Genomic DNA, 17,256 nt, shown 5'->3' with positions numbered 1-17,256 from the left:
TTTGTAAACATGATGTAAGTGTAGATTTTACCAATGGGCAAACAAATACACGATGTTGAATGGAACATTTCAGATAGCTACTAGGTAAGCCCTAATCTATCGTATTTTTATTAGATACTCCGGGCTAAAAAGGGGTAAGCGAATACTGAGATAGGTGCCTATATTGCCTAGGGGTCTGCATAAAGGAGTACATAGTGGTAAGATTTAGGTACGATTGATTAGGGTATGATAAGATATAATGTTCCAAAGTCGCATCCATGCTGCATCTTATCTACGGAGTTCCCCCTCCCTTCTTCCAAAACCTAGGCTGTGGTACGTATGTACCACAGTAGCCTGCTTCTGCGGCTGCACCATGCAAGGAGATGGACCTAGATAAAAAAGCTTGGCATTAAGAAAAGAGGGACTGGCAATTCAGCGGGAATGATCAAACCCTGAAGGATTGAAACTTCGGAAGTACTCCGTACTCCGCGGCCGGCCTTAACGAGCGTGCCTACCCCCTTTTGGGGCTTCCAATTGTTCTACTCCGAATTTACCGGAAACCGGAATATACTTAGGTACATGCCTACACAAGTAGATGGTGAAAAGGGTGTGAAGACACAAGGCTTAAAACGCCTGGTGCAATTTAACGACATAGCGCCTGAGCTAATGAAAGGCAGGACGGAATGTTTGAGCATGTTTCTCGCTTATTGAACACACGGGTTGGCGCAGGCCAACGGCAGACTTACCAGCGCAGGCGGCGGTCTCGAATCGTCCTTGGAACCTTAGGTCCCAGAGACTAGGGGCAAGACCAAAAGTGTACACCTGACCGCCAAACACAGTACCGATATGCGGATACATACCTATATCAATTGTCTGTGTAGATATGTACCTATGTACCTATACTGCTAGGCACAGTATGTGGTGTAGCCATCAATGGATGTTGGTCATTATGGCCACGTTGGTTTTGATATTTTACATATTATATTAAGGATTTGGGGCTGTTGAAAATATGTATGTACTGCAAATTGATATCAGAATGATAGATTATCACCTAATCAGATGACAAGGATTGGAGATTGATTACAGAGGTGCCTTTCAAAAGATTTTACCATGCGTCAATCCCTGTCAGTTGCGACACCAGCTGGAAGCTCTTATTTGCCAACTGGCAGGTCATATCACCAATTTTCCTCGATTACCTCTTAACCTTCAGTTGATATTTTACAACCACTTCTGAATTTAAGTCAATAAAAACTTCTTAAAAGTATTTAATATTAAGTATTATTCATAAATACGTAAAGCTTTAGGCTTTTAAGGCTGGATATCAAAAGAAATAAGTAGTTAAAGTCAACGGTTTATCTGAGGTGATAGGGCAGTTGGCATTACAGCTGGCATCTGAGCTGACAGCTGTGCACTGCAGCTGACAGGGATTGGTCTATGGTAAAATCTTTTGAAAGGCACCTCTGTACGTTTTGTGAAGTTGGCAGACCGCCCTTCCGAGATATTACTACGATCAGCCAATCGTCAGGTGAAGATTACAAAATGTCCATCTAGTCTCGTCATGTTACCAAATCTGATCTACACCAGAGCCAATCAGAGTTGATTTAATAATAATTGCCTCGATTCTCATTCAACCGGGGCGCCGACATTCGGGATGGGTCTCTTTTATCTTTTTTGAGAAAGGGTAGATCCATGTATAGTTTATGCTAGACGACGCTAGCAGGCACTAGCCCTATGGGGAACGTTTATCCCCCTTCCTTGGTTTATTGGGACCAGCATTGTCCAGCACTGTTTAGAGCGGCTTCAGCTGGAAGGAACCCCTAAGAATGATAAACCTAAGTTGGGTAAGCTCCAGACCCAAGACTCGCCCAGCCCACGATTCTTGTCTAACCCGTCTAACTTCCAATCGTTATTCCACACAGCACACACACCCCCCCCTTCCATGTGGCATTCCTAATTTCATCCACCGCCGACCACCAACTCATCAGATCAGATTATCTATGCTCTCGAATCTCCGAGTTTCACCTCGGACTAGACGCTCGCTTCTACCTCACAGCCTCGCTGTCTCACAGTTAGCCGTCGTATGACAAACTCTTCCCTACTCCGATTTGTCCGATCTTATCTCCACGGATCAATCCCGACGTGGCGGAGCATAAGCAGATAAGTTGAGTTAAAGCGTAGCCTGTTGGCCTGTTGGCCTGTTGACTGCCTACGTACGAAGTGCGTTGACAGCGAGGGTGACGCATGCGGTACAGAGCAGAACAACTCCTGCAGTGCTCCGTACCGTACATATCATACATACCTATCGTACATACCCGTACAGACTTTACAGACTGTACAGACCGTACATACTACTACTACAAACATACAACCTGGAACGCTCGTCCTCGTGATCCGGGCATGGCCATATCCCGTAACCATAACGCACAAGAATCAACCCTTCATCACTCCACCCTCTTCCCGCGCTTAACCCATCTTCACCTGTCTGCTCCGGCCCTACGTCTATGAGGAATCCACACGAACCTCTAGGAATATTGGCCCCTTGCGTCCGAGTCCACCCCATAATCCCGTCTTTAGCCACCCCAGGTGACTTCGCTGTCAATTGTACATAGTCGAATCATTGTCATTCAGCTCTGCTTCGGCTCCTCTTTTTTTTATCTACCATCGTACGCAGCTGGTCTAGGGCCGCATAGATCTTGTATAGACTACCAGTCGCCACTATTCAAACTAATAAGCATTACGAGCAGTCACGACATACTGTAGCCCTTGCGACGGTTCTTCGGTCGATCACTTACTAGTTGACCCACCACCGCTCTCGTTCGTTGAGCCGCCAATATCTTAACAATAGAACAGAGTTCTCGCATCGAGCATCGGCATTTCATCATCTACCCCATCTAAGGACTATTTCCCAATTTTGGGTTCTAATCCGGAACCCCATGTTATCATAGGACAAAGAAAGGTACCTATCGCGACGACCGCCGTAGCTGTGTCACGACTAGGCCAATTCCTTCGAGAGGGTTTGATCGACGGGGAGTCATCATGGAGTTTGCTCCCTATCCATATTCGAATGTTGCCAGGTCCGATCCGAATTCTGTGAGAACTGCGCTTCCCACACGTCCTGTCATCTCTAGAGAGGGCACCCAACCGTCAGAAACCATGTCCATCCAAAATGCCTCCTCCATTGGCTCGAGAAGCCCAGCAGCCTTAAGTCAGAGTGATTTTTCGGACGCGCCCAGTCCATCGATACAAGGATCCGAACGAATTCATTCCAAAAGTCCTTCTCCCTTTGATACACTCCGTCAGGAAAACTGGGCAACGACGAAGTCAAACTCGGCGTCTAATCAAGGCGGCCAGGTGTGCAGGTAAGTAGACTCGCTACTAAAGAAGTAACCGACGAGTCCTAATTCCATCATAGTAATTGTAGCACCACGAGAACGCCGCTATGGAGACGTTCGCCGCAGGGGGCTACCATCTGCAACGCATGTGGACTCTATCTAAAGGCGCGGAATTCGTCTCGTCCGACGAATCTCAAGCGGCCGCCATCAGTGATCTCTACCACGCCGAAGAAAACGCCCGAGAAGCCGCCATCCAGCTCCTGCTCCCAGAATAGTTCGGCGAATATTCCAGGCGCAACGTATGTCGCGGCGGATCAGATGCCTAACGGATCGTGTCCGGGCGGAGGACGATGTAATGGTACGGGTGGTGCGGAAGGATGTAGTGGCTGCCCAGCTTACAACAACCGAGTGGCAAAAAGTGCCCAACTCCAAAACCAAAATCGACAATCCAGCAATGAGCAGGGGACGCCTTTGGAAGAAGGACCAGCTCCAATTGACATAAATGCACAACAAGCCTCTGCTCAGACAACAGTTGTTATAGCTTGTCAAAATTGTGGTACTACGATAACTCCGTTATGGCGTCGCGATGAATCCGGCCATACTATATGCAATGCCTGCGGTATGTGGTGTGCTTAAAGTTGTATTCGTGAAATTTTCACTAAACATGAATCACAGGATTGTACTACAAACTCCACGGAGTTCACCGGCCCGTAACGATGAAGAAATCCGTCATCAAGAGGAGGAAACGTGTAATACCAGCAAGTCAAATGGATGGCGGAGTAGATGATGTGATGGCGGTCGATTCGATTGAACAGCAGAGCCAGTATGCCGAATCCGACATGGAACGGGGTAGTATGAACGAAGATGGATCTATTAATCTCGGCCTACGACGTAAAACCGAGCATCCTCTCACACTGCTTCCCGATCCGATCCGATCTGGTGCGGGATCAACCCCAGTATCCACCGACCTTATGGCATATCATAACACCAGCGCTCCACATCATATTCTCGATATCCGGGATTCTCTTACCGACGACAATCGTCTGGCTCCGTTGACGTCTATCTCGGTCTCGAGCGACCGTCAGTCGTCCTTGTCCCCAGCCTCGTTTCTCTCTCCGTCGAGGAAACGCTCCTTTTCGGGAACCGAGTCGGAATACGCGCCGAGCGAACCGGGCTACGATAGCTCTAAAAGGTTATCATCAATAAAGTCACTCCTTAATCCGTCGTTTGAATCGAGCCCTAGTTTTCGACCGGGCGAGAGCACACCCGAGTCGTTGCGGCTTCGGTCGCCAGCGAATTCACTCATATTAGCACCGAGTCCAAGTCCGCAATTGGTTTCCTCCAACATATTACCGAGCCTCCATTCTAGAGAGAGCACGGTCGAGGATGAGAGGATGAAAGCCGGCCGATTAGCGACACTACAACAGGAAACAGAACGAATGCGCCAATTACTCGCGGCCAAGGAACGCGAGATGGCGGCACTACAAAAATAGTCATTAATGTCTTACCGAAAACTCCTTTTAATTAGCGCTGATGATTTATTGCTTTGATGATCAAGATTTACGACTGGAATTATCGGCGTTGCTCTACGGAAACATGGCGAAAACAAAAAAGGGCGAGCCAAAGGTTCTGAGGCGTCAAAAGGTAGAGCTTAGCTAGTGGCATTTGCTTTTAAACAACATACCTAGGTAGCATATGTGCTTGGCGTACACGAGTCTCCAAAATACAGGAGAGGGCTAAGGAGGCAAGGTGTTCTGAATTGCATTACGTGGTTGCAAAATCCCCGCGGCGAAGGAAATTTTAAAGGAAATTGAATTTTTCAAAAGGAATCTTTCGTATGAATTATAGAGAGGGTTAACTATGGGAAAGGGGCGGGACACGGACGGAGGCAAAGGATCGGTATAAGTCGGGTTTCGTAGTATTGTTCTTATACTACTAGCATAGGTTAGGCAGCTCCTCGCATATAACCGCCCAACTCAGATGAAATTAATGAGCTTATTTATATGAATATCTTCGGCGACGTAATGTTTAATAGCAAAAAGTGCATCAATATTCAGAATTGGGTTCATAAGCATATAATATCATGGGTAGAATAATTCGATCGAGTCTATCTCGTCTCTTACGTCTAGACTCTTTGCACATCGACATGGTCGTACATGGTGAAATCCACGGCATTTATTCGTACATATCAGGCCATCGTCCCCAACCTAACCGGACCCTATACTCGGAGCATCGAATTAACTTTCTAAACACTTGCATTCCAGCCGCAATTTTTTAATCTCGTCCAGGTTTTTCGTATCGTCAGTCTCGGTTAGAAACCGACTTCTGTTCCGTCCTTGCCGCACCTCGTCACTCGGTACCCTTACAGGTAAACCAACCGCCTTTTCCAAGCCAGGGATTCGTTCGTACTCTCTGTTTCTCGTTCTGTTTCTCTTTCTCTCTCGCTCCCTGCCGTCCCAGCATACCCGCGACACGTATCCGGGAACTTTTCCAAAGACAAATATTCGGGTAGGTAAAGCTCACTAGCAGGGCAGGCGAGCTCGCGAGAAAAAGACGTATAGATTCATATGTCAAACCTAAACCTGCTCAGCGCCCCAACCCTGGTCGTCCGCCTCGCGCATATTGGCAGGAGGCTGAACGGACGGGACGAACTCGAGGGCGGTGTAAGCGAGACCGACGGCGCCAACGATGGAGCCCGCGATGATGCGCAGGACGCCGTTGTTCAGCAGGATGGAGCCGACGAAGACGTAGAAGATGCCCCGGCCGATGAAGGAGAACATGAACGAGGCGTACCGCGATACCTGGGGCGGGATCTGGAACTCGAGAAGCGCGACGCCGAGACCGAAGATTAGGACGTACGCGCCGATGATGATGGATTGGCTGGGGCGGTGGGTGAGTATGGTGTGTTGTTTTGTGTTACGAGGATGAGGGGAGGGGGAGGGGAGGGGACGTACAAGCTTGCGTTGAAGAATTGCGATATTCCGCCTAGGACCATGATCACGCCCACGGCGAGGTTGACGATTCGGCTGTATTGGGGAAGTTTGATGTTAGCGCTTTATAGATCGGGGTGGATGTATACGCGACGAAGGAAAAGGGAACCCGGTTAAGGGGGTGCGTACAATGAGTCGGAGAAATCCATCTTTGCGATTCGGTTAGGTATGTAACTATTTTGCGCGATAGATTTATATGGATGAATCAAAGTTGATGTTGAGTCGGTTCGATGAACGGTGGTTTCTGCCAAGGACAAAGGGACGCGCGGAACTTATGGTAGGTATGTTTATAAGTAATAAGGGAGATAGAGATGATGCTATTTAGACGAGGCTCGCGATGACAGGCTTGGGTAGAATAAGGATAGTTCGCTCCAGGCAGACGCTTTTTCCGGCTACGATCTGTATGGACGGATGGGGGATGTTTGTGTTAGGTTTGCGTCAGGAGGCTGGAGCTAACTTTTCTTTCGATAGGGGAGAGCTTTCCAATGTTGCGAGCTACCTACGCTAGTGCCGACAGGGGTGCAGGGGTTGTCGTCATCTATTAATTCAGCCACGTCTGCTCAGCCTTATCTTAGATGTGGCGCAGATTAACCATTCTTATCGGGAATTGGGGTGAAGAGTCAACTTCGCTGATTTCTCGCCATTTTCTCGCGACAGCTGAAAGCGACGATAATATCTGGTGTATATACCTGCATAGTATGAAAAGGCATCAATGACTCTGATATGACATCCAATGTCCATATCATACATAAAGCAGTAACCTCAGTCACTAGTTTAACCCAAGATTCCACCTCTACGCGCGACCTGATACTGCCCGCACGTTTCCCGTCTGACGCATACTACACGATTTATTTACTACGTACTGTCATCTATGGATTGGAAACACATCAAACTATAGCATTTACCTTATAAGAACCGATCTATGACATTTATAAAAAGAAAGAAAAATGTATATAATCTATCTAGATTCTAGAATATGTGTATTGCTTTACCTAACCTCTTCCTCTTATCATTACAACCTACGTAGGAGAGATGGAGCAAAATATAAAAGGTGGCGTTCTCTTCAAGACTCAATACATATATATTTACTACCTACTCAGATTGCAAGATATTCACCTAGCCAATCGTCAGGATCGCAACATAGAACATCAGGTTTATGTGTCATTCAAAGACGCTTCCACCATTGTTCCTTAAAAGAATACTCGCCCTCTCCCAGGGGGATACCAAGACATGAATCAATTCATAAGTCAACTTCGCGCACTCATTCCTTATATATAAATAAATAAAATTGCAATGAAGCTGATGACTTCAGTGAACCCAGATGATCTGGATGGAACGGGACCACGGCCAAAGTCGATAGGTTCGTGATCTTTCACTTCTGTCAAGAACAGTTAAATCTCCACACTACCTCCAACAGCACCTGAGACAGACGAGAGTATTCAGGGGAAACTCACCTTCGGTGATAAATAGATCATTGGAAAGATCAATACGTAATTGAGTCTATTCATACTCTTTCCATAATCCCCTTTCTCTTTACGTACTAACATACATATGTGTTAGGTACAGCCCGTGTTGATATGTTATGTACGACATTCTTGAAGATCCTGAGTATCAAGAGAAATTCAAGAATTAAGAGACATATCACTTGCGCTCGACGCCATCTCCAAGCAGATTTTCCCTTATGAGGCAAATACTGTAATGTTCACCAAGATCAGGAGATTTGTTACAGGAACAGTAGTCGAACCCAACAGAACAATGGATACGTACCCTATTTAAAATTAAGGCCATAGGAAGCTACCTGATATCAAAGTATATGATGCATACGTATTATTGGAGGTATTTAGGCATATTACATTTACATATAGATTAAGCTAATCCCAACCCAGCCGACTATGCAGAGCTCCGATATTCTGACAGCGATAAGGGACGCAGTGCACTGTGCCCTCCAGAGGGCTACCGCCGTGTATCAAGACCGCGTTGTCTGATCCCCAAAACTTCCAGAAAATCTGTGAATAGTCACAAGAGAGTCGAATGTTGACACTTCAGATATCCCGAAGGGAATGATAGATCAGGGGCAAGAGAGTGACAGGTTTAGTAAAAATTCATGTTAGACATTGCCTATATTATGTAACGAGGCAGATTTAAGACTTATCACACACATCTTGTAGGAACTGGGTTGGCTATCTTGAAACATTACAACGACATGAGCCCCCCTTCTCTCCAAATGGTGCTATCCTTTGGTTGCTGAGGGTAAAATGGGATGTCAGTTCAACCTTCGCTCATGAACTTTAATGTTGCTATTCATATTTTCGTCCGGTCTTTCTCGAGACTAAAGTGGCGATCATAACCTTTACTATCGACGTTCGGGTCCGAGGGGGAACTTTCATACACATAATTCAAGAATCGGTATTCTTCCATCGTCGCCGTCAATCTCATAGCTTAGTTGTCTTGATGTAATTTCGATGTTATACGTGGTAGAAAACAGGTCATATTTGAATATAAACTTGGGATCAAATCCAGGAGTACAGGATCGATGAGGCCGAACTAAGTTACAGAATCGTCTGCTCCGTAGGTGGTAGCAAGGAATGCTTTCTATGACCGCTCGATCTAAGCTGTTTCGTATTACCCCGACATCAACCAAATAGACATGCCGCACGTTTGGGATCCAAACTCTATCTTTCCATCGGCGTTCACCATTCTTGCCGATGGCATTGCGATTGGCCAAGGAGAGGAGAGGTAATATCGGCATGTCATTCTTCATATTCCGTAGCAAGGCATCATAAACTCCATATCTCAACGTTGGAGTGCCACACTCGATGGTGCATATTGGAGCCTGTCTAGGTTTCTAGGAGGGTTCGAGAAACCTGCAGAAGTTATGCGTAGAGAGGGGAAATATGGAAGGCCGATATAAGTTCGTAATCCTCATTACGACATACGCGTCCCTCGCATTTCTTCGGTCTTTTGGTATTTCTTGAATGTCAACTAAGAAACTGCCCCCTAGCCACTTTGACCACTTTGATCATTCTGACGATGCTGCCTCGAGGCCTCATGATACGAACGTAACATACGTCCCATGACTGAGTTGATATCTTCATCTACCGGTTGGGCATAGGCGAGAAGTAAAGTCGTAAGACAGGCTACTGCTCTGGGTTTTGTCTTTAGGACGTCTATCGATATCCTTAGGTGTTTTGGAGGGATAAAAGAGTTATGACGGGGAACTGGACAGCACCAGCTCCCCACGGGAGCACTGGGACAAGTCAAGTAAGCAACACCAAATACGCCTTCAACAATAACAACAACACTCACATCACAAACCAGCTAGCCAAACACCCAGGCCCCCCCTACGCCTCAACCAACGCCATCGTAGGCGGCGAGCCAACCCCCTCAATCGACGACCCCATCGCCGCCGTCCTGCTCCTGCTCTTCCTCCTCTCCGCCTTCGCACACCTAGCCATCCTCAGAATCAACAAACAGCGGAACCTAAAATTCGTCTTCTCAGGAATGCTATTCGCTCTATGTTTCCTCCGAGGCGTCTCACTAGCCGCGCGCATGGTCTGGGCCTCGTACCCGAAGGCGGTGAACGCCGTGATAGCGGCCAGCGTCATGACGCAGTGCGGCTCCGTGCTGATCTTCATCATCAACTTGTTCTTCACCCAGCGCGTTCTCCGCGCTTACCACCCGCGTCTGGGCTGGAGTCGGGCCGCTGGTGTGGTTGTCTGGTTTTTGATCATCTGTGTGCTGTGCTGTCTCGTTATGGCTATTGTGACGACTATCCACAGTTTCTTCACTCTGGACCGAGCTTCGCGCAGAGCAGACCGTGCCGTTCAGCTCTTCGCTGGCTCGTATCTTGCGTGCTTGGCTTTTCTGCCCGTGCCTATAGTCGCGCTCGCCGCCGCTACGCACCCGCGGCGCTTTCACGTCGAGAAATTCGGTTACGGACGATGGCGTGCGAAGATTGGACTCTTGGTATTCGCGGCACTAGTTGCTACGCTAGGAGCCGCGTTTCGAGTGGGTGTGAATTTCGACGGCAGGCCTGGCAGGGCGCCGGCATGGTTCCACAGTCGAGCGTGCTACTACGGGTTCAACTTCGTGACGGACCTAGTAGTATCGACAGCGTACCTCCTAGCACGATTCGACCGACGCTTCATCGTGCCGGACGGGGCGCGCGGACCAGGGGAATACTCCCCTATTATCCCATCAACACACTCAAACAGCAGCCATCTTGAGGGCAAGCTACCCCTAATGGGAACCAGCAAGCCCGTAATAATGCTTCGCCAACCCTCCAGTCCCTCTGTCCCACCCAGCCCCCCGTTTCTCCCACACACGATAACAATGACAGCAAAAATGCCCTCCTCATCCTCATCCTCACAACAACACCTCATCGAGTCCTTCACCGACACCACGAACACCGCCGTGCAAAACACACCAACCACCAACCTCAGCCTAAACCGTAAAGACAAAACACTGCACCTAACACTGAAATACCACACCCACAACCACTCCTACACACACTTGCACTCGTACCCCCACCACCATTCCCACAGCCACCACCACAACACCACCAAACCACGCCCAAAAAGCGCCCTAAAAAACACATCCAACCCCCGGCCCAACCTCAAATCCCGCACCCGCACCCGGCGCGCCGCCCTCCTGCGGATGCGCATAAACAGCGAAGCCGACGTCTACGGGCCAGACATCTCAGCGCTAAACCCGTTAATGAGCACGCCCGCAACGCATTCCCCGTGCGGGTCGCGCGAAGCACTAGTCCCCTGCCACTCACACTCCCACACGCACACACACGCCTACACGCCCAACAGCGGGTTGCGTGCGCCCGCAGCGGTGCATTTCGTCGGACCACCGATCCTGCCGGATCTAGATCTCGATCTGGAGTTGCTGAGCGCGACGTTGCCGTGGCCGTTGGATAGTTGGGGGTATGACGTGCGGCGGAGTTCGCGGGGTGGGAGTACGAGTGGAAGTGGGAGTGGGAGTGGAAGTGGAAGTAATAGTAGTAGTAGTGCGGCTCTTATGAGCGGGACGGAGGATAGTGGGACGAGTAATAGCGATAGTAGTAATAGTAGTACTGATAGGAGTGCGAGTAGTAATAGCACGGGAGGAAGCAGCGGTGGACAAGGACAGGTACAAGGGGAAAGAGAAAGCGCGGAGGCTGTAGAAGTCGAAGAAGGAACTAATAGTGGGAAGAGTAGTGGGGGTGGGAGTCAGCGATCGATGCGGTCGTGGCGGTCGAGGACTATGTAGGTACTCTAGGTACTCGTAACTCGACTGCTAGTTAATGAACCGGAGAGGAAGAAAAGGGGGGTTCGAGGATCGAAGTAATTGTTGTTTGCTCGATATTCCCCTAACCAAGAAGATGTGGAGATCTGAACCCTGGAAATAGGGGGGAACCATTGTACATGAGATAGCCCGGCGAATATGTATACCGCTGGATATCATCTTTGTTAGTAATTATACCTAGCTACTGTTTATATCAAGCAACGAGAATTAGTATCCGTCAATCTGGGACTGAATAGTCTACACCAATGTCGCTACTTGGATGAGTACTTCGCCTACACGAAGGGCATTACAATAGCAATCTCGGTTCCCACTTGGGATATAGATCAATAGTTTCCTTGATTACTCCTTATTACTTACAAGCATCAACAAGCCCCCAAAGACCGCCACCAGGTTTACATAAAGCCACTTCACCACACGACGGATGCTAGAAATTATATCTCTCCTTTTACTCGTGTCTAATGCTTGGGTATTTACCTAAGTATCTACCTAAGTACTTCGCATTAAGCTGCTCAAAACATGTATTTGCCCACCAACATAAGAATGGGCAAAAATTAGACCAAGGGGCGGAAACGCGGTAAGGTGAGGTAGGTGGGGCCGTTCCGTAGCGTAGCACGAAGCGTGTCGGAGGCGGTCTAGTTAAAGACCGTCGACATTCGAGTTCTTAGGGAGGTAACCCCTATGTGTGTGTTTGACGCAGCCGACATGCATAGGTCGCCACCTTGACTTTCGGCAAAGACAGGGGGGTGTGGCGACCAAGTCTCGACGTATCTCCCGAAGACCCTCCTAAAGACCTTCCAAACCTTGAATCCGCGCACCGCATCTCCAAGGTGCGACACCAAATCTTTTCGGAAGCTTAGAGGAAGTAATCCGGGGTGCCTGTCAAGATGGTTAGTTTAACTGCTAACGATCAGAAGGAGTTAAAAGGTGCTTACGTCGGGAAACCATCGGTTCACCGGCTCGCGGGCATGGGTCAAACTGTAAGCTGCAGAATAGCGTAAGCATTTACTCAAAAGCTAGGCCACAAAGTGGTCCAAGTTCGATATGAGCCACTTACAATGTGTATTTTAGGTGTTCGTCGATCTCCATGATAGCTGCTTGATTACCACATCGGTAGCAGTAGTTAGGTGCTAATAATGATCAGTATATTATTCTGTAGGACAGGGACAGGAATAGAATTCACCAGAGAAGATGGTGACCACGTTCCTATCTTGCGACCAGTTGTACCCTTCCATAACCAACTGATGGGCGCGTGCGATTAGCGTGAGGCCGTTATTATGGTTAAACGCTTCGGAAATATCCTGTCCAAAAGTATAGCCGGCACCTCGGGGGCTAATACCCCAGCCGCATCGGTCGTCAGGGTCGGACCAGAGCAGATCGCACATGGGTCCCTCGTGGGGAACCTCTTGAATCCGGTCGAGAGCTCGGATGTTATCTAGTGTATCAATACTAGGGGAGAGGCCGCCGTGGAGGCAGAAGATCTGGCTGTCGATGAGCGCAGTGAGCGGAAGGTAGTCGAAAAGGTCGGTGAAGAACTTCCAGACATTGGCATTGCCATATTTGCGCAAGCATTCGTCATAGAAGCCATAGACTTGGGTGATTTGGCGGGACTCGTGGTTTCCGCGCAGGATGGTGATGCGTTGGGGGTATCGAATCTTCAAAGCGACGAGCAATGTAACCGTTTCGACAGAATAGTATCCTCTGTCAACGTAATCACCTATTATAGTAGTCAGTGGTAATATCCTTTATAGTATTTTGGTCGCGTATGGTAAAACATACCCATAAATAGGTAGTTGGTGTCGGGATTGGGGCCGCCGATCTTGAATAATTCCATCAAATCATGAAATTGGCCATGTATATCGCCACACACCGTTACCGGACATTTCTAGGTATATGTTAATGACTGCGATGGGATGGTGGGCGGAGATGAGAATAATAACATACCACAGGTTGAACGTTTGATTCCTCTTGCAATACATCCCTAGCCTAAACAATATGAAACGTATTAGTATAGCGTCGATGGTTGAGATGGTAAGAGGGTGAGATTGGACTGTAAAGAGTTGCTGTAAGCTACCACGAAGGTGACGGATTACTCACCTTCTCGCAAAGTCTCTGGACATCGACCTCGGCAAGCTGCTTGCAGTTCATAAGGCTCTCGATCCATCCATCGAGAGTGGGGATCGTAGTCGGCTCTGTGACGGGTAAGGGAGCCAATTCGGCAGGGACTCGCCCTACGTCCTCCATGTTTGTATCCATGATGATAAAACAATGGCAGCAATGTGTGGAGGAGAAGCTGCTGTTCGGTCAGGTGTGGCGAGGTATGGTATGGTACAGGATGGTATAGTGTGGATCGTCTGGTTATGTGTAATTGTGTTCGCGTCGCGTGTTGGGATTTTGCAATAGCTTGGTATAAAAAATCGAGGAATCGATGGAGTCGGGGGATCGGTTGACAACTGGAATGACGTTTGAAACGGCAGCAGGAAAAGCGCAGCACCCTCTTTCGTCTAGGTGTGGTGGAATTTGGGGTGGGGCTAGGACAGGCAAGATGGGCAAGATGGGTATCGTTCGCGATATAGCGCGAGGATGTAGAAAATAAAAAGTAGGTAGGCAACTATCTATCAATCGTAAATTTAGGACGAAAGCTTGTTTGTCTTGCTCTCGCCCTTGATCGTCACTTATTACCTACTAATTCAAGGAAGTATCAAGAAAGGATCAGGTCGATTGTAATGTAGGATTTTTCTTTTGTTTGAAGATAGCAAGTCACAGGTGGAATAGAATGCGGTCGGACCTTACAAAAGGGAGGTTAGGTACCTAACGTAAGGTACTGACGCTACAGCGCTACAAATACCAACCTATTGTACCTACCAGCTCACATGTCCAGGCTAGCCGCTACCCTGGGGTACGTACCCTCGCAATACGTCAGTTTTCGCTTAACGTGCGGCTCCCGTCCCTTATATCTATACCAGTATCTGTCAAGATATATTTATATGGGTGAGAGTTAGATGACAAATATTTATGTAGGTGTAAATATATTGAATTATATTGATATACCCTTTACCATCCTCCAGCTAATCTTATATGTACCATACTACATTAATGTATACATCCAGTCTACCTAGGAATAGGAATACGGGAGACCTATGCCAACCCAAGACCAACCGGGTCGTTGGACTTCGTGCCCTGGGGGACATCCCGACCAACTAGATCTCGGAAATCTAATTGTACTTCTTCCAGCATCTTCGCATGAATCTTTGCTCTTTCCATGCACTGTTTCCATACCACTCCGTTCCTCTCTGTGCTACTCAGCTGCCTAGCTAGGATCACGTTGAATGCGTCCACTTCCTCCTTGGCCCATTTCACGCAGGCGCTCATCATCGCCTGCGGGAAACAGCTTTGGAAACAGCTTACGGTATTTCTGATGATGCTGAAATAGACAAACGAGATCTGCCAGATGTAAAGATGGAGGTCACCCTGGAAAACACATTGCCTATGTCGAGTTAGTATCTACACATCCACCAGAAGTCATGCATAACATACCTGGAGCGCTTTTGAATTAGATCGCTACGAGCCTTGAGATAGGCATCTCTTGCACTATCCTCAAACCCAAGCCTATTTAACCACTCGACATTACGCTTCGCTTTGAGTGGCTGACTATGTGCGTCGATAAGTTCCCGTATGATAAGTCCAGCTAGTTTCGTGCATCTCTCCTCGACCTTGAAGTTGATGAAGTCTTGCGCGATAATGTTGTTCTTAAGCCCTTGAGCAAGCTTCTGCATCCTCTCGACGCGGTCAACTGCTAGCTCGAATTTTTGAAGCGCGATATCGATGTCGAGCTCGTCCATTTGACCCTCAACCCAGCGAAGATTATGCTGCTTCCCATCCACCTCGATCAACATATCCTTGATATCGGATAGCGTCTCGAGGAGCTCCGTCTTCTGTAGCAAACCCGGATCTCGAGAGGCAAAATAATTAATGGTCTCTTTAGCCTTGTTATTAGCCTCCAACTCGGATTGCAAGTTCTTTCGCAGTTCCTCAACTGCCTTTCTAATGTTCAATACCAGGGTTGCCTTCTCGGTGTCTTCTGACTTCTCCGTCCGATAGATAAAAGATTCCTGGCCGACACCTCGAACCATGATAGCATCCGCAAGTTTGTTCCTGCCGCTGTACGAATCGCTAGTTGCAGCCATATCAACGACTTCGATGTCCAACAATGGCCAACAACGATCAGCAACCAGCTTCGTCGCCGGACCTCGTATGTCGTTGGGGTTATCCGTCTTACGCTTCTTACGCGATGCAATGAGTAGGTGGTCATTAAGGAGAAATAGCTGCATAGATCTCCTCGATTTGTATGTCGCATTGTCAAGTTCAATCCAGGGCCCGGCATTTTGGACAACGTGTCTACCCATCGAGTTGGGAAGGAACTTCTGGGAACCTTCGACATTCTTGTAGAGAGCCTGCATCTGGGCATTCCAGAGAGCCGATCTGTCGGCCACTGAGCTGCGTTTGTCCCTCTTACTGAGGCCGCTCGAAAATTCGCCGTTTATAGAAACGCTATTGCCTCCAGATGAAGCCCTGAGTGCGTTCGTATTCGTGGCCAGTTCTTTGAATAGATTGCGTAAAGAGCGCATCTCTGCCTTTAACTTCTCGGCTTCCTTGCTAATCTTAATAAACTGTGCCCGATTTTGGTAGACACTCTGCTGTAAATCTGCCGAAGCCCTGTTCTTCAATTTGCGCAAGGCAACTTCGTAATCTCGAATTTCGTCTTCGGTAGCTTCGCTCAAAATGTTTGAAACATATTGATCAGGTATCAGCCTTGGGTCTCTGAGTGCCTTTGGATCAACTGTTGGTGGCGCGCCCCTGGGTGCACCTCCATCGCGGGACGGGGGCGGTCGGGAACGTGGTGCGGGCTGATCGTACCTCGACGGATCGAAGCTAGGCATGGAAGGTACTGGGGGAACATTCGGGTCGAAATCACTAGGGAGGTTGTTAAAACGAGTTGAATATCGTCGCTTGACTAGATCGCTAGTCTTCCCACTGGTTGAAGGGGGTTGTCGCTGTCGGGGTGGCGGTGGACCACCAGGGCCAGGTCGTCCACCGGTGCTGCGAGGCACAGGGACGTCATTGTTAGGGATAGGTTCGGAGATTTGGCGGGGGGCGCTGATAGTAGGACGAGCTTTCCTCTTAGGGCCGGTGCGTAGCGATATCTTGCTTCGTTCCTCAGACATATTGAGTGTCTAGATTAGAACAGAATCGGGGAGCGATTTGTGTAATTGAATGCAAGAGGTTGTGCAGGAGGTTCAGCGTGGTCGGTATACGTAACGATCCATCAAGGATCGCCGTAAGAATAGGGATTGATAATGAGTGACAATCCCCAGTTCAAGGTGCTTTTTTAGATCAAGTGCATCCAGCAGGCGGGTTGGTCGTTCAATGCCGTTCTTCTATTGAGACGGTTATAAAGGCGAACAGTTGGACATTAAAGGTTGAAGGTTGAAGGTCAAAGTCGAAGTACAGATGTAGGTAGAGACGGCTTAGCTGAACGGGGCACAGACACTCAATTGCTTCATATGCCGCTATGCGACAGACAACGCTCCTTCCCATTGATGCCGCCTACTTTATCGGCCGGATTTATTTGGTAGCGGATACGCTAGTCCATTTCTATGTCTAGC

At 48.3% G+C, this 17,256-nt stretch overlaps 4 protein-coding genes across 4 annotated transcripts; 2 read left to right on the top strand and 2 right to left on the bottom strand.

Moving 5' to 3' along the window:
- Positions 1-2,750: 2,750 nt before the first annotated feature.
- Positions 2,751-5,358, top strand: GGS22DRAFT_66795 (uncharacterized protein). The gene is made up of 3 exons (XM_047967735.1): positions 2,751-3,338; positions 3,392-3,930; positions 3,987-5,358. The coding sequence occupies exons 1-3, from the start codon at positions 3,016-3,018 to the stop codon at positions 4,802-4,804; spliced, it is 1,680 nt and encodes a 559-aa protein (XP_047822893.1). The 5' UTR covers positions 2,751-3,015; the 3' UTR covers positions 4,805-5,358.
- A 380-nt stretch (positions 5,359-5,738) lies between these two features.
- On the bottom strand, positions 5,739-6,544 carry GGS22DRAFT_66790 (COPI associated). The gene is made up of 3 exons (XM_047967734.1): positions 6,431-6,544; positions 6,266-6,337; positions 5,739-6,191 (listed from the first exon to the last, which is right to left on the bottom strand). The coding sequence occupies exons 1-3, from the start codon at positions 6,448-6,450 to the stop codon at positions 5,888-5,890; spliced, it is 396 nt and encodes a 131-aa protein (XP_047822892.1). The 5' UTR covers positions 6,451-6,544; the 3' UTR covers positions 5,739-5,887.
- Positions 6,545-9,285: 2,741 nt separating this feature from the next.
- Positions 9,286-11,571, top strand: GGS22DRAFT_66767 (uncharacterized protein). The gene has a single exon (XM_047967733.1). The coding sequence runs from the start codon at positions 9,509-9,511 to the stop codon at positions 11,555-11,557; it is 2,049 nt and encodes a 682-aa protein (XP_047822891.1). The 5' UTR covers positions 9,286-9,508; the 3' UTR covers positions 11,558-11,571.
- An 875-nt stretch (positions 11,572-12,446) lies between these two features.
- GGS22DRAFT_177690 (serine/threonine-protein phosphatase pp2a catalytic subunit) lies at positions 12,447-16,815 on the bottom strand (the record flags this gene model as incomplete). Its single annotated transcript, XM_047963530.1, has 9 exons — positions 12,447-12,469; positions 12,526-12,575; positions 12,648-12,720; positions 12,774-13,307; positions 13,370-13,475; positions 13,535-13,576; positions 13,688-13,828; positions 14,750-15,077; positions 15,128-16,815. 9 exons carry the CDS (start codon positions 16,813-16,815, stop codon positions 12,447-12,449), a joined length of 2,985 nt encoding a protein of 994 aa, XP_047822890.1.
- Between the last annotated feature and the right edge of the window lie 441 nt (positions 16,816-17,256).

The sequence above is a fragment of the Annulohypoxylon maeteangense genome, assembly GCF_022496945.1.
Source record: "Annulohypoxylon maeteangense strain CBS 123835 unplaced genomic scaffold GGS22scaffold_2, whole genome shotgun sequence".
NCBI classification, from domain to species: domain Eukaryota; kingdom Fungi; phylum Ascomycota; class Sordariomycetes; order Xylariales; family Hypoxylaceae; genus Annulohypoxylon; species Annulohypoxylon maeteangense.
Note: the sequence above shows the minus strand (reverse complement) of the source record. Positions and strands in the feature narration are given on the sequence as shown.